General features: G+C 47.2%; 2 protein-coding genes across 4 annotated transcripts in view; one reads left to right on the top strand and one right to left on the bottom strand.

Moving 5' to 3' along the window:
- The window catches only part of LOC133144584 (hyccin-like), a 27,206-nt gene extending 11,996 nt beyond the window's left edge, over positions 1-15,210 (top strand). Inside the window, exons 3-11 of one of the 3 annotated variants that reach the window (XM_061267400.1) lie at positions 4,640-4,683; positions 5,830-5,880; positions 6,444-6,550; positions 6,649-6,765; positions 6,944-7,031; positions 7,659-7,821; positions 8,097-8,434; positions 9,306-11,184; positions 12,214-15,210. In XM_061267400.1, coding sequence (XP_061123384.1) covers positions 4,640-4,683; positions 5,830-5,880; positions 6,444-6,550; positions 6,649-6,765; positions 6,944-7,031; positions 7,659-7,821; positions 8,097-8,395 — 869 coding nt within the window. In that variant the 3' untranslated portion in view covers positions 8,396-8,434; positions 9,306-11,184; positions 12,214-15,210. Of the gene's footprint in view, positions 1-4,639; positions 4,684-5,829; positions 5,881-6,443; positions 6,551-6,648; positions 6,766-6,943; positions 7,032-7,658; positions 7,822-8,093; positions 8,435-9,305; positions 11,185-12,213 lie in introns of all 3 variants that reach the window. The other 2 variants (XM_061267399.1, XM_061267401.1) reach the window with 2 other exon arrangements.
- Positions 9,086-16,249, bottom strand: LOC133144945 (interleukin-6-like). Its single transcript, XM_061268001.1, has 7 exons — positions 16,160-16,249; positions 15,887-16,080; positions 15,706-15,804; positions 15,460-15,579; positions 14,446-14,670; positions 14,040-14,136; positions 9,086-9,108 (listed from the first exon to the last, which is right to left on the bottom strand). The coding sequence occupies exons 1-7, from the start codon at positions 16,170-16,172 to the stop codon at positions 9,086-9,088; spliced, it is 771 nt and encodes a 256-aa protein (XP_061123985.1). The 5' UTR covers positions 16,173-16,249.

Here is a 16,249-nt window from a genome sequence, read left to right as displayed (position 1 = left end):
GCGCCAGCCCCGACCGCCACCCCCCGACCGCCACAAGGCGACCGCCACCGGCCCTAAGCGCCAGCCCCGACCGCCACAGGGTGACCGCCACAGGGCGACCGCCACAAGGCGACCGCCACAAGGCGACCGCCACCGGCCCTAAGCGCCAGCCCCGACCGCCGCCCACCGACCGCCACAAGGCGACCGCCACCGGCCCTAAGCGCCAGCCCCGACCGCCATCCCCCGACCGCCACAAGGCGACTGCCACAAGGCGACCGCCACAAGGCGACCGCCACCGGCCCTAAGCGCCAGCCCCGACCGCCGCCCCCCAACCGCCACAAGGCGACCGCCACCCCCCCGACCGCCACAAGGCGACTGCCACCGGCCCCAAGCGCCAGCCACGACCGCCACCCCCCGACCGCCACAAGACAACCGCCACAAGGCGACCGCCACCGGCCCCAAGCGCCAGCCCCGACCGCCACCCCCCGACCGCCACAAGGCGACCGCCACCGGCCGACTTCCATGCGTGTCGCGGTGTGGGCAAAGCCCGAGCGCGGTCCGCCTTCCTCGGACAGGCAGCGAGAACACACGGGCTCCACGGGAGGTGGCCGGCCCCTCCGTAGAATAGGCCCGAGCCGTGGCAGCGGGCGCCCAGCAGCCTGGCAGTGCCGCTGGGGGGAAATGCACTAAGTGCCAAAGCCCATTCATTTACAACGGCCGGCGGTGCTTCTTTGAAAGCCAGTCCACCCTCCGAGCTCTCCTGCCGGGCGTGAGTTTGCGACCGCGCACGGTACTTTACGGAACCTTATTTGGCCCGCGGACCGGCCGGCGGTGCTTCCTTGAAGGCAGTCCGCCTGTCGAGCTCTCCTGCCGGGCGTGAGTTTGCGGCCGGGCACGGTACATTATGGAAGCTAAAAAAATAAATAAAAATTCTGAGTGGGACCGGCCGGGGGTGCTTCCTTGAAAGCCAGTCCGCCCGAGCTGTCCTGCCGGGCTTGAGTAAGAGACCGCGCCCGGTACATTCTGGAAGCTAAAAAAGAAAAAAAAAAATCTAAGTGCGATTGCTGGTGTATTTACCCGTCGTGTCCACCGGAGGGAGGCAACTCCCCGCCGCAGCGCTTAAAAGTCTTCCCGGCCGCCTGGAACTCTGCGCGGGGCGTGTTTCATCCCGTGCGCGGTACCAGGTCGCGCTGCGCCGTCAGCCGAGCCGCTCGCGGCCCGCTGGAAGTCTAAAATTAATCATAAATATGGCTCCATCTTCTCCTCCGCGGTGCTTAAAAATCGTCCACCCGCTCTCCTGGAGCTTTTTTCGGCCATCTCACTCGTGTGCACGGCCTACCGGTGGGCCCAGCACCGCGCTGAGCCGTCCCAGAGTGTCCTCGGATGGCTTTCGGTGCGCTCGCGGCCCGCTGGAAGTCTAATATTAATCATAAATATGGCTCCATCTTCTCCTCCGCGGTGCTTTATTACCCTGGAACTATATGTTAAAAATATAAGTTTTTTTTACATTGAAACATCTGGTTGTGGGGTCTGTGGGCGCGCGCCCCTACTGGAAAAATCCCTGGCTACAGCTCTGGTGCGGTACATTGTGACAGCAAATGAGCAGGTGATTGAGCAAGCGTCTGATACGAGAGCATTGCGATCGTATGGAGAGAGTTTGAAGTGAACAGCAGAGACGAAAGGAACAAGGCAATGTGTTGTGAAATAAAATATTCCCTGTAATACGCATTTTGTTATTTGCTGATTGTATTAAACTATCACATTCATTGTCAGTCAAGAAGAGAAGAGGACTATTCGCATCGGATCCATAGTGCGCATGCGCAGTGATACTGCCTCGGTATGACGTCCGGTCCGCGATAGAGATTAAAAACCAAACAATATTTGACAATAACACACCATCAAGGATTGCACCATCGCATCAAACGATGTGTCGTCAATTATGAATTTTACTGACTAAGTGTGTTGGGCAGGATGGCTGAATGCGATGCGATGTTTGACAACAAACAAGAAGAAAGGTGATAGTTTTATTTCGAGGGAGAATTGTCATGTCTCGTCCCCAGTTTTGCTATGTGTCTAGGTTGCCATAGTTTCTATTCGCGTCGCCCCTCCCTTCCTGTGTCACCTCAATCAATGTAACGTGTTTTGTATTTATGTCCTGTCTGCCCCTCGCTCACCGTCGGATCATTGCATGTGTTACTGTCATGATGTCTGTTTGGTTTCTGTTCCTGTCTTTGGTAATGTTTTTTTGTTCCACAACTTTGTCGGTCAGTCCTGTTGTACCATGATTTTCTTAAAAAAATAAATTTAAAAAAAATTTACAAAATTTGTACCCATGTATAATGCGCACCCCAGATTTTAGGACAATAAATTAGTTAAATTTTGCGCATTATCAAAGTCAAAGTCAAAGTCAAAGTCAGCTTTATTGTCAATCTCTCCACGTCACAACACACAAAGAGACCGAAATTACGTTTTTCTCTATCCCACGGTGACGAGACACATAACACGATAGACATACATGTACGCGACACAATATAAAAACAAGAAGGCAAAAATTCTACCAATCAATAGTAAGAGTGATGAATAAATAATAAATAAACAGATAACACAATAAATAACGGAGCCAGCAAGCATAGCGCAAAAGTAAAAAACATCATAAACAAAAAGGCACAAACAATAAATAAGAGTAATAACAAATAATAAATAATAAGAGCCAGTGTGCATTCAGACAGTCCAGACAGTAAAAGTACAGGACGCTACGCAGAACGGGGGAGCGAGTTCAGGATCCTAACAGCCTGGAGCATGAAGCTGTTTGAGAGTCTGGAGGTGCGGGAGCGCAGGCTTACACGGAAAAAAACGGTAAATTGATTGGCATGGAAAATGAAGACCAAAAGATCCAGGGCCTCACATTATTGGACAGGTCTCAGTTCGGATTCCAGTCTGGAATGGTCTCACCTCGCGAGGTGTACTACTACTGAACACGTAGGAATGAGGCAGCAAACCCTCTGAGATGCCACCGGTACGGTAGGAGCGGGAAGTCGTAGATACGGAGCTGCCGTTGTTGGGCTTGTTCGGGGAGAATCCGCAGGAGCCGCACATAACTGTACCTCGCTGTCCCCGCAGGTGCTGTGAGCAACCGGCTGCGGAAACAACAAACTCTGAATCTTTTCAAATGATTGACCAGCAGTCAGGATTGCATTAGAAAATGCCCATTTAATTGTATTGTTATACAATATTTTTACAATGTGACCATGTCAAAAGTCAAAGTCTGCTTTATTCTCAATCCCTTCATATGTCAAGACACACAAAGAAACCGAAATTCCGTTTCCTCTATACCACGGTGACGCTTATCGCCATTTCCTGGAAGAAAAACGGACGTCAAAAGAGAAATATTGCTTCTTGTCGCTTGAAAGATGTGTCACCTCTCCGTTAGGGTAGATCAAGGTAGCGTGGACCTTGTCTATGATTCCCCAGTTGGCCTGTCTCCCAGACTAGATCAGAGGGAGGATTGTGGTTTCCGCCAGCACCAGCCGCCCAGATCTGATCAGCATGTAAAGGTCATTGAAATATTGAGCACCTTGTATCTGAGATCTTCCAGATAAGATTGATTACCGTGACTGTCTGGCCGGGCTTCAGGATGAACTCTGCGGGAAACTTGAATGCGATGGGAGCACAAGATCCAACCTGGCGCTTCACCTGCCAGTTCCCCAAATTCTGATCCTAATAGTTGAAATTGATCTCAACAGGTTAGTTGTTACTGGAAAATGTGCAAATTTCGTAAGATGTGCGATGTTCCACTGTGACACATCCACTGACCTCATCTCCTTCATTGCGGAGTCGGACATATTTGCCGTCCAGGTCCACCTCATCCACAGTGACCTGCTGGATCCGGGTCTGCTGGAGCTCCTTGTTTGCACCTTGAGTGTTTTCTGCGGTCGCCATCTCTCGAGCTTGCTTCTGCCTATCCAGGAAAGACTCAGTATCATGCATTACACCAAATGCCTGATTGCACTTAAAAGAAACTTCATAGAGGTTTCTTCAAAGTCCAAAGGTTCCTTTGTAAATAAATACACATAAAAAAAAAAACTCACTCTTTGCAATGGTTCAAAGAAACTTTGCAAGTCCAAACAAAGGTTCCTTTGTAAATCCATGTCCAAAAAAAAACACTCACCCTTTGCAACGGATGGATCCTAAACGTTACCCTGGGGACAATATAAAATACAAATATTAATCTCGCACGCACACACACACATTATATTAAAGATAAATGTTTTAAAAAAGTCCACTCCTTGTTTTATTAAGCACATAAAGCTACTTTGCGGCAGCTCAGTGTCCCAAAAACGGGAATCGCATTAAAAAACCGACACAAACAACGCCTTTTAAAAAACTTTTAACAGCCGCAAAGTTGTAATAAAGGTCCCGTTCTTTTAAACGTTTGGGTTTAGTTAGCCTTTATCATGTATTCAGGTTTTACATTTTAAGTTACATTTGTTTTATTTTACTTAATTTTATTGCACTATAGTGCAGTGCGGCACGATTCTTTTTTATCTTAACTTGTAGTTTGCTCATGTGACCACACGGCGGCGCCGCTCACCCGCGACAAGCTCTGATCAACTTTATTTGGTTGATTCTTTGGAGAAATAACGTTTTCCCTTTTTTGCAGTCACGACAAACAGGAACCCGACGACATTGAGCAGTTACAGGAAGGTATGATATTTATTTCAAGCTGCTGCTAGAATATTCTAGAATATATGTTATGTTCTAATATTTAACATTATGTGACATATATGAACATGCAATACTTGACATGCCCAATTTTGGTTTGCTTTATTTAGAGGAGAAGTAGAGGATCATGGATTTATTCTTTACCAACACCGTTTGTGTTGATATATATTTCGCTGGCCTGCTGATTTCAGCTCTCTCTATCCTTTTTCTCTTCTGTGGATGTTGAAATACATAAGAGAAATTGTATCTTGGCTCAGTTAAGCTCAAGCGGGCACTCTTCAATATTTAATCAACAGTGCATTTGTTTGAAGAGCGTTCTCTGAGTCGTGTGTGTGTGTGTGTGATAAAGTAAGACGTCTGACCATGTGTGTGTGCAGACGTTGAGTTTGTATGCAGGACAAGGGCTTGGGGGAGAGAGAAAAAAATAATGGGACTGCATACATACTGTATTAGTGTGTGTGTGTGTGTGTAGTGCAGTGCTTCTCAATTATTTTCTGTTACGCCCCCCCCTAGCAAGAAGAAAACTATTCGCGCCCCCCCTCCCCACCGTGACTATCCTAACTTGTCTTGTAAGTCGTAAAATGTTGCACTGTCGCAAACGTGACAGAAGTAACAATGAGAGCGCCACTGCCCCCTGCTGTAGTAAACGCGCAATTACACTTTATTCTAGTACTGCAAAAAAAAAAGCCTGTTCCCCAGGGTCACACGCGCCCCCCCAGGAATAGCACCGCGCCCCCCAAGGGGGGCGCGCCCCACTATTTGAGAAGCACTGGTGTAGTGACAGTTTGGGGATGAAAGGCTTTCGCAACTCCTGGGGTAATTGGTTCACTCTTGCTCCCTGCTTGTCCCTCATGTTCCTTGTGTTCCCCATAATCCATCCTCCCTTTTCCTCCTAGCAGGTATTATGCTAGGATCATCTATTATCAGCTTTATTTGCTGTGTGTGCATCTGGTGCTCTGTATGCACAAGTACCGGTGGCGGGTCTCAGAAGAATCCCACGGGCCCACCAAAACACTATGACTAATGTGTTGGAAAAACTGGTCTTTCTCAAATTGGAGTTGTGTTGACTCCGTTTGCACGTGCGTAACATCTCATAGCAGCGTGTGTGTTTGTTTCGTTTTTGAACAGCAATCACCTGACACAATCCCCGGACCAAGTGCTGGGCCGACGGTAAATAAGGTGAGGGCTTACACACACACACACACACACACACATTCACACAGCGATGATGTCATGAGGTTTGTTTGGCCTCAATACAAGATGAGCTCAGTGCTCATTTTCTCCTTGGGCCTCATTCTAGGCCATTTTTACAAATTGCAGCAACACAATGACCTGCAAGCTGAGTCCTTTTACAGACATATTGATTGAGCATTGCTAATCAATAAACAACGGTTTGTTTGGATAGCAATGGCAACACTGCAGCCGAGCGTCGTGTGACATCCGCCTGTTTGACTTTGACTCAATCCAGACATCGCTCGGCTGCGTCAAGCGGTATCGGCGATTCTGTTTTACAGCGACAAGAAAGCTTTTAAGCCCTGCTATGCGTAGCTAAAGTAAACATCCTGTTTTCTCGAAGGGTTCAATTTGAGTAGGACCTGATGAGATTTTTCACCAAATTTCAAATGTTTGATGTTTTCTTGCTCTTTTTTGTGTCTGGCATTTACTGACGTTTTGTTCCAAACTAGTTAGCCTTTGATTACATATGAAATCTTTTCAATTTTGTGTTTTTGCATGTGTCTCAGTCATGCTCCCAGAGTTTTCCCTGCGCTGGCCGTGCTGTGAGAAACGGTTTCCTTTCCCATGGACCATACCCAGCTAAAGACAAGATACATTTGGCCAGAATCATACGGTACACTTTTTTTAATTATTATTTTATGTCGCTTTAAGGATTTTGCCCCAAGCAGTCGGCGAAAAATGATACGAAGATTGTTCTGGCCTATTCTCCAGAGTGTGTATATGCGGTTACCCGCGGCAACAGATACGGCGCTATAAAGGTATTAGCACACGGATGACGGTTACATCAGAGTTCTTGGTTCAGCTCCTCACAGGGATACACTACGCATTGTGAGTGTCCACACAGACGATCAATTTTACGCTCTGTTTATGTTGGCGCACATTCCCTTGTCCGTTTACATTTTCTTTTATTTATTCAGATGTGTCACCATATTGCCTTTACCTGTCACAAACTGCCTGTGTCGAAATCTCTTTCTTCTACAAAAGTCAGACGATTAATATTCAATAGGTGTAACGGAGAAGCGGAACTCGGATCCAAAGCTTTGGATGACGTCCTGTATCGGGCCCAGCTCGAGTTGTTCCCGGAAGCGCTCTTGGTGAGTCCGGTCGTAAATCGTAATTGTTGTATATGTCGGGGGTCGGGGGGGGGGGGGGGGCGAGCACACGTGAAGCAAGCCGCACATGCTGGCCGGGATATTGGCATCATACGCGGAACACTATGCTGTATTGTGTCGCTCCGCGTGTCAGACTGCAAACTGTGCGTAATGCCGCTAGATTATTTACATGCTTTGCACTCTGCTCTGTTTAGCTGTAATCCTCGTAGGGGGAAGCAGATTGAACCTAAACTTGCAGTATTACTACACCAGTCAGGGTGCATTCCTCCACAATCGTGAAAAGACATGATTTTTAGCATGATTTGAGCTTTGAAGTGAATGACACCCGAATGAAGTGGCCAGCAAGTGGACGTTCCCTCCATCATTGGAACAAAAGACACATTGTCCCGGGATTGTGCCCTTTTGGATTGTGCTGCTGCTTCTGCTGCTGCATGTTCCTTTTAAGGACGTGTAAATACTCGGTGGCCTCTAAGAATTTACACTTTCGCTTAGGAGAAATAGGATTAGCGTGTAGATTGTTTGTATTAGAGTCACATGTTGGCTGGACTTGTCAATAATGCTTTTCTGATGATTTTGAATGGCAAGGGACTATTGTGCGTATTTGATCAGGTGGGCAACGCCATCAAGTCGACGCAGCAGGGCGCGGCTCTGAAAAGCAACACCAAGGAGGGTGCACGTAGCATCCAGGTGGAGATCACACCCACCGCTTCCAGGATCTCTCGGAATGCTGTCACGTCGCTCTCTATCAGGGGCCACCGCTGGAAACGACACGGTGAGATGTCAGATGAGTGTGGGCAACCAGGATGAAACCTCTGGATGGATGGTTTCTGTCATTGTGATATTCATACATTTCCATCCAAATGTTCAACTCTGTTGCATATACTTTCATCATATTTTTTGTATTTTATTTGCATCTTTCTGTTATTGCTTTAATTCTGTTTTGTGTCTTTTGGGTCATGTGTGCCTGCACACATTGCCCATTTTTCATGTGTGTGCATGACATGGATGTTTGTGTGTTGTGCAAACCTTCCTGTGCCCGACCAGCAGAGTCCCAGGAGGTGAGTGTAGACAGTGAGGCCGCGCCGGGGGGCGTGGCCATCCCCGATATCAGTGTGACGGGCGTGAGCAGCGAGCGAATGCCCAACGGAGAATCCCTGCGAGCGCGCTCCGACGGCCGCACCTACCCGGACGGCGAAACTTTGGGAGGTGCCTCCGATGTCAGCCCGGAACCCCGAAGTCATGAGTCCAGCATGCGGGGGCAGGAGGTCAGGAGGCAGAAGTCTGTGAGGCGAATGCTGGAAAACGAGAGTTCTGGGTCGGCCTCCATAGGGAGGAGCCAGCACTAAGTTCTTCCTTCCCCTTGCCCCAATCCTGGGGTAACCTAGGTAACTGTCAGTGGGTGCGTCGTGGTCTGAAAAAAACCCTTGATGATTCTTCCCGCTTTTTAACCAACCCTTTCTTTCACCTTTTTGACTCACTCCGTCCCCCGTGGCTCAGACTTCCTCACAATCCGCCGTTATCGTTCCTTCAACTCATGACAAAGCAAGCAAACAGTTCTCCTCACAGATTTATATTATTCACTGTCTATGACATCAAATGCAAATGTTGTGCCTCCTCGACAGCACTCCTGGGTTGCGCTTGGACACTTTTTATTAGACAGAAGCGGGACAAAGATATGCAGGTCTTAATTTAGCACAAACCTTTTCATGACTGATGAATCGGAGCATTGGATACAGTAACCTGCATTTCTGTTTCCCAGCTTTTCATTGTTGTTCTGTTCCACTACAAATTATTAGCGGCTTAGGATGCAGAAGGACTTGTGTGTTGTTTTTTTGAGTGACTAATTGAATGTCTTGCCTTCTTCACTTTCCCTTTGTGATGTTTCCTAGGCTCACACCCTCAACACTTTCCTCACCTGCCTCTTTTGGGACATTTCACTCCCTCACCGATACACCAAACATACAGAAAACATTTTGCTGGTAGTGGGAATCTAAAACAAAAGTCTTGGCAGCAGGTTGGGAGAAATCAAGCCTCTCTCAGGCTGTGGTGATGGCGCCACCTGCTGGAAGACAGTCATACGTTTGCCCTGCAGCCCATGACTATTCAGTTTTAACCAAATCAGGCCAGTCAGTGTAATGGCACATTAATGTAGAAGATTTGGACTGAATGTAATGGGCTGGATGGCAAATGGCTTTTGTCCATTGGCCGCAGATTGACTGTTAACTACGCTTGTCTCCCTTTGTGTGACCACCACAGACGCAGTGGATCTGGGTTCCCCGGATGAGCTGATGGATATTTCGGAGGAGACGTCCGTCAAACGTCTCACGCTCACTTCGAGCCAGTCTGTGCCCAAAGCAGGAGCTCTCACCAGCTTGACACGCACGGCCAGCGCCGTGTTCTCTCGCTCTTTTGAGCAGGTAGCTGCCGGTACCACCCCGGCCCCTGGCAACCACACTGCCCCAGAATCTGGCACTTATTCATGCAGCCTGCAGGAGGAAGGGACGGCCTATTTAAACCACTCGCAACGTTCGCCAAGTATCAGCGCGCACCTTGGCTCGGACCTTTGAAATGGTTTTATGATGAACCTTTGGATTTGATCCTGTGATTCTGCACCAGTAACCTGGAGCTGTAAGCCATGCCAACCACTAGGGACCACGAACATTTTTTTTTTCTTTTCCTTCGCTCCCATGCTCCACTGCGGTGTTGTTCTTTCTGTGCCGGGGAGTTGAAGTCACTTTGCCGATTTCTTTGACTCATTCATTGTAAACCACTGCCAATGCCATGTCAGGAAGAAATTTACAAGCCTCTGACAATATATACATTTAAAGCTCATCACTAACCACTGTGTGTCAAAGTATTTGGAAATGAGTTGGCATGTGTTGCCTTTGCATGCCTTTTCCATACATTCACCTTTACCTTGACACCCCCCCATGGAAGGAGATGTGTGTGGGTGAGTGTTTTTCTTTTGTGTGTGTGTATAAAAGCTGTTGATTGAATGAAAGTTTAAACCTCCGGATTCAAAAAGAACAATTTTCTTTGCTCCTTCCTCATAGCAATACAAACCGTACCTTCAGTGTTTAGACGAATATATTTAAACCTAAACGACTTTGGTCTAATAACAGATATTTTTATGAAAGAAAAAAAAATCCACATTCTTCCCTAACAAGTATGGAAATCGCAAGTGTTCCATTCTCAATATTTACAGTCAGTATTGTTCTGATGAGCAAGATGAAACTCAACATAATTAGTCCAATGATGTTTTTGACTCTGGTGAGAGGGCTATGAAGTATCAGGGTTTGCACTTGAGAGGCTAATTACATATTTATAAAGGAGTAACTCTCACAGGTACCAATCCCAAAAGAAGGTGTGTTACATATGTCTGTAAGAAAACCTGTGGATTATTTTAATACCTCATTTAGCCACCATGCCAGGTATTTGTAGTATTTCTGACGTCTCTTTCCTTTTCTTCCAAGTCAACCCACCTCCATCAAATCATCATGCTAACACAAAGGTCACCTCCATCCCCAGTGTAAACTGTCGTCTGTGTGCTATTAACGGTTTGGTGTACATAATTTGAAAGGACAATCGATGTGTTTCAGTATGTCAGTTTACAAATTGTGACTGCTTCTGCTTTTGCTGTACATCATATTGTTGTTCTTAAGATGTTTTTACTGGCCTTTTTATATGTCCGAGGATGTGCAGCTCATTGCTTCTGGAAAAAAAGTGTTTCTTTTGACTCAAATTTGTCTTTGCTGACTGAAAACTACTATAACTATTAATGCAAAAAAAAAAAAAAAAAAAGTAATTAACTCAACATGTAACGTCCTGGTAGTTTATTTTTTTGTTTAGATACAAAAATACTAAATAGAAAATGTACTGAAATACTGAACAGTAAAACACGCAGTTACCTCTTCCATCCACAAGACGGCGACACGAAGCTAGACTTCCTGTTTTTTTCTGTCATGGCTCATTTCCGCTTCCGTGTCCTTGGTTGCACTCTGTGGTATCACGCTGCAAAAGCATCCAGGAAAAATGGCAAAATTAAGTAAAGAGACCAAACAGCGGCTGCAGCAACTGTTCCAGTGTGGACAATTCGTCATCCGATGGGGATTTATTCCTACAGTGCTGTACTTGGGTTAGTATAAAAGGCGTGAAATATGTTAGTCGCTTTAAAACCCGCAGGTTGCAGCTAGTTAGCATTAGCGTGTTCACCCTTAACCTGATTTGGACTGTCCGGTAGTTCAAACGTTCTCGTTGTGACTCCTCATCCGGTCGAAAACTTTCCAATTGCCACATTGGAAACTTTTGTCATCACTTTGTTAATTCCATTCCCCTCATTTGGACAGTTTGGAGATGTAATTGCTTGAAGGGTTGCACAATTGTGGTGTGTTCTCACTGCCAATAAATAAATCACTGAATGGAAGGCTGGGAGATAAATTTCCTGCTCGACTCAGATATTTTTTTCAGAACCTGACTGATGCTGTCTCAAGGCCAAAATAAAAGTTCATCAAATGCCACTCATACTTATTATATCCACCCCATGTTTATTTGTTCTCATATTTTTTGTGTGTTTCGTTTAACAGGCTTCAAACGAGGAGCAGATCCAGGAATGCCGGAGCCTTCAGTCTTGACACATTGAAAACATTTCCCCCCAAAATTAACGAATCTCATGCCAAATAAATATTTGATGATGAGCTGTTAAACTGGTATCAAAGGGCAAATGGCCGGTGTTGCAATACGTGCGTGTGGAAAGATACCACAGAATTGTTGGCATAATTCGAGTGAACTGCTGACAAGGGGCAACACTGATTTGTGTCATCCACTGCTTCTGTGTCAGCGTTTTCTCTCGTGTCTGTCTGTGCATTAAAACTGAGAGATTAGTGGAATTCAAGTCGACGTTGCAATGTGATCAACTGCAATTTTCAAAACCGCAAAGGCTGCAATTTGAAAAAGAAAACGTGCGTATATTTATTTATTGAATGACTACCATTTCAGTCAAACTGTTTTCTAAGTTGTAATTGAGGTAGTGCCCTTTTTTTGTATTGAAGTTAATGTATCGCTTGTGTTTGGTAAATATGTAGAAAGAGAACCTTGAAAAAAATGGCAGATTAAGTCAAAAACAACAATGACATATGTACCGTTGGCTGTTTTTGCTTCGTTTCAGTTTACTTTGGGGTTGAAGAAGGATGACGCGCACCTGCATCAACAACCTCCACCCGAAGACCACGACGAGTTGGCCACCTGAAAGTCAATTTCATCATCATCATCGGTTTAAAGTCCGCTTTCCAGGCGCCGCTGGGTTGGACTGGGTTCTCGATATGGCCTTCTTCCACCGGGAACGGTCCATGGCCATCTCGTGGTTGATGCCGAGTGCCTCCATGTCGGCTGCCACGGTCACCTGCCAGGTCTTTTTAGGTCGGCCACTGGGTCTTGTTCCCTCTACGTTATACGACATAACTTTCTTCACCCAGTCGTTCTCGTCCTTCCTCACTACATGTCCGTACCATCGCAGTCTGCCTCTCCTCACCACATCCACTATGGCCTCCACTCCCATCTTCTGTCTCAGCTCTGCACTGCTCTTTTCTTCCCTCATTGAAACACCACACATCCATCTGATCATTCTCATTTCTGCTCTGTTTAGTTTGTCTTCGTGTTCTGTTTTCAGGGCCCATGCCTCACTTCCGTACGTCATACTACCTCTAACACAGGCTGAGTACACTTGGCCTCTCATCTTCAGGGATGGGGCCTTAGATGTTAAAAAGGGCATGAGTTCCCTGAATTTCTTCCACCCGCTTCTCACCCTTGTGGTCACTGCTAGGTCCACCCCCCCATCAGCGTTAATCATGTCTCCAAGATAGCAGAAGCTGCCCACCACCTCGTACATCTCCCCATCTACCACGAGCCCCTCTCGCTCACCTGGGTTTGCTTGGGCGACTTCTCCCCTACACCGCTTGCAATGGAAGGTCTCACTTGCAGCTAGTAGGCTGCCTTTTACTCCGCTGCATCTTCGATGTACCCATCTCTGGCATCCCTTGCACCGGATAGAGTTAGCTTGCACTCCCTTCCCGCAAACTCCACATGGCCATGCTCCTGACTGCAATATCACTCCCAGGCCAGCACCACCAACCATGACCTTTGATTTTGCCGCATTCACCTTCATTCCTTTCACTTCCAGGCATGTCTTCCAGGCCGCTAGCTTGCTAGCTAGGTCTTCTCGGCTGTGAGCCATCAATACCAGGTCATCCGCGTAGAGCAGCTCCCATGGTAGTCCACCCCTCACTTCCCTCGATACCACATCCATCACGATAGCAAACAGCAATGGGCTGAGCACTGATCCCTGGTGCACCCCTACCTTTACTTCAAACCCATTACTGTCACCAACTCCTGTTCTAACAGTTGTGCAGGCTCTGCAATAGAGAGCCATCACAGCCTTTACCAGTCCCTCTTCCACACCCGACTTCCTTAGGGCCCACCTCACCACCTCCCTCGGCACCCTGTCAAACGCTTTTTCCAGGTCGACAAAAGCAAAGTACAACCTCTTCCTCTTCTCCTGATGTTTCTCTTGCATCTGTCGGATGACAAAAATTGCATCTGTTGTACCTTTACCAGGCATGAAGCCATACTGCATCTCGTCCACCTTTACCCGTGTCCTCACCCTCCTTTCCAACACCCTCTCTAATAACTTCATTCCATGCTCCAGCAGCTTTATAGCCCTGTATGACCCGCATGCGAGTGGGTCCCCCTTCCCTTTGAATAGAGGCACCAGGACGCTTCTTGTCCATTCCTCCGGAACGTGCCCCTCAGCGATGACACTGTTACACAGGTCGGTCATCCACTGCACACCGACGTCTCCCGCTGCCTTTAGCATCTCTGCCACCACTCCAGATGGTCCAGCTGCCTTTCCATCCTTCATGGCCTTCATGGCTTTTCCCACTTCTGTCCGTGTGATCGGGTCACATTCACCCTCCACTTCGTCGCATCCTGTCTCACCATCCCAATCATTCTCCACGTTCAGCAGCTTCTCCATGTACCTCCGCCATACTTCCTTCACTTCTCTGTTGTCTGTCACGATGTTGCCATCCTCGTCCTTCACACAGTTTGCACCGGTCACATCACGCCTCTCCTTAACCATTTGCTTCGCTATCTTGAAGAAGCTCTTTTGTCCTCTCTCACTCTCCAATTCACTTGCAAATTCTTTCCTCTTGGTCTCTTGGGCCTCCCACACCGCTGTCCGTGACGCCCTCCTTGCCTCTACATACTGCACTCGGTCTGCCTCCCTTTTAGATTTCTTCCATACTTTATGGCACCTCCTCTTCTCATTCACCGCTCTTTCGACGCTGTCATTCCACCACCATGTCTCTCTTTTTCTTGCTTTACCCTTTGACCATCCGCACACCTCCTCTGTGGCTTCAAGCAGAGCCTCCTTTATTGCCTGCCACTTGCCATCCACACCACCCGACTCCATCATCTCCTCCACTTCTTCTGCTATATGCTCAATCTTCTCCCTAAACTCGTTTTTATTCCCTCCGCTATGTAGCTTCCACACCTTCAACTTGGGAGGATACTTCTTAGCCCCCACATACTTGATCCACAGAGTTAGGTCTCCGATGACTAGGCGATGCTGAGATACACACTCTTCTCCGGGGATTGCCTTGAATTTGGTCTGAGATATTTATTTGTTATTGTTACGACATTGTCTTGAAGTCTGTGAGGTAAATTTTGGATTCTATGCGTCACTGTATGTCACCTTAAATGGCGACCTTGCAGCAGTGAGAAGACCCTAAGCTATTTTTGCGGTACAGAGAAGCTCTAGTTTCAGCAATGTGTAGGTACTTAGAATATGGAAGGGCCATTCGTCCGTGACCAGGAAGACCTTTGTCCATGCACTTTTAAGGGCATCGGAAGTAACCAGTAGAGTGAGACTCGGACCGCAGCTGTTGTCTTACGAGGTACAAATGATGGGGGAGAACAGATAGAGAAAAGAACGAGAGCGCAAGGAGCGAGGGGCGCGCAGGGGGGCAAGAGCAAGAAGCGCGAGGGCTTTTTTGGGGCGAACATCTGTGCCGTCGAGAGCTGAACCATCCATCTTTGCTTTTGGGGCCACTCAAACTTTTGGAGAGACATCACTTTGACATCGGTTGAATAAATCTTTTCCCAATCAGCCGTGTGTCACCGAAGTGCTTCCTTGCCCGGACCAGCCATCGTCCACTGAGTGTTTTTTTTGGAGACCAGCAAAACAACAAAGACCATTCACCACACTACTCAGGCCTGTGACCTCTTCTGGTTTTTTCATCTGCCGGACAAGAGTAAGCAACACAATGTCAAAATAGGTATTATAGTAACAGCAAAATTCATTTCCTATCCCTAAATTGTCACACTGGCCAACCTTTTGTTTGATATTGTAGAGCAGGAGTTCAGAGTAGTGTTTGGCCTCAGGCAGAATTCTGCTGCCGGGATATTCCTTCTCCACGTGCTTGAGAAGAATTATGTAAGTGGACAGACCTTGGGCCAGCCTGTGCAGGCAAGCCTCCTGGAAAAAACAAATATCTACTCAATCTACGCATAAAAGTCAAGCCGATGCTAGCAAACAATTATGGAAAGTGTCAGTGTCTGTATTTTCTCCCACCTCTGGTGGTTTTCCATTTCTGGTTCTTACCTTGCTAAAGTTGGAGCTGGGGCAGTTTGCTGGAAACTGAGGTGCTTTGTAGTGCTCCAGTAAATGAAAGTTGACATTGTTTTGGAATTCATCATCAAACTGATATTGAAATTAGTCACAAGTCAGATACGTTTTACAGCCAGAAGAAGACAATGAAGGTGCTTTCTGAATTTCCACTTACAGCTTTCTGGTGTTCTTTAGCGGTACCCAGAACCGAGTCCCAAACATGAGCGGAGGTCAGCAGGTCAGAGGGCGCCGTTTCCTCCTCACTTGAGGTGTCGCTTGATGGCAAGACGGTGGTCGCTTCTGTCAACGGAGCGCCATTGGCTCGCAGTACTAGAAAAGCCACCAAGCCCACCGCGAGAATTTGCGTGTCTAATGCGGAAGCAGAAGAAAATCATGAATGAATGGCAAAAGAGGAAGAAAATTCAGGAAACATTCATCACTGACTTACACATGTTGGGCATGTTGCGTCGAGATTACTCTTGCCTTGACCGCCTGCTCTCGTGGAACATGTCTTGACTTCTCATTGCACAGCCGTTAT

The sequence above is a fragment of the Syngnathus typhle genome, linkage group LG20, assembly GCF_033458585.1.
Source record: "Syngnathus typhle isolate RoL2023-S1 ecotype Sweden linkage group LG20, RoL_Styp_1.0, whole genome shotgun sequence".
In the NCBI taxonomy this organism is placed as follows: Eukaryota; Metazoa; Chordata; class Actinopteri; order Syngnathiformes; family Syngnathidae; genus Syngnathus; species Syngnathus typhle.
This window is presented reverse-complemented; position numbering and strand designations above follow the sequence as displayed.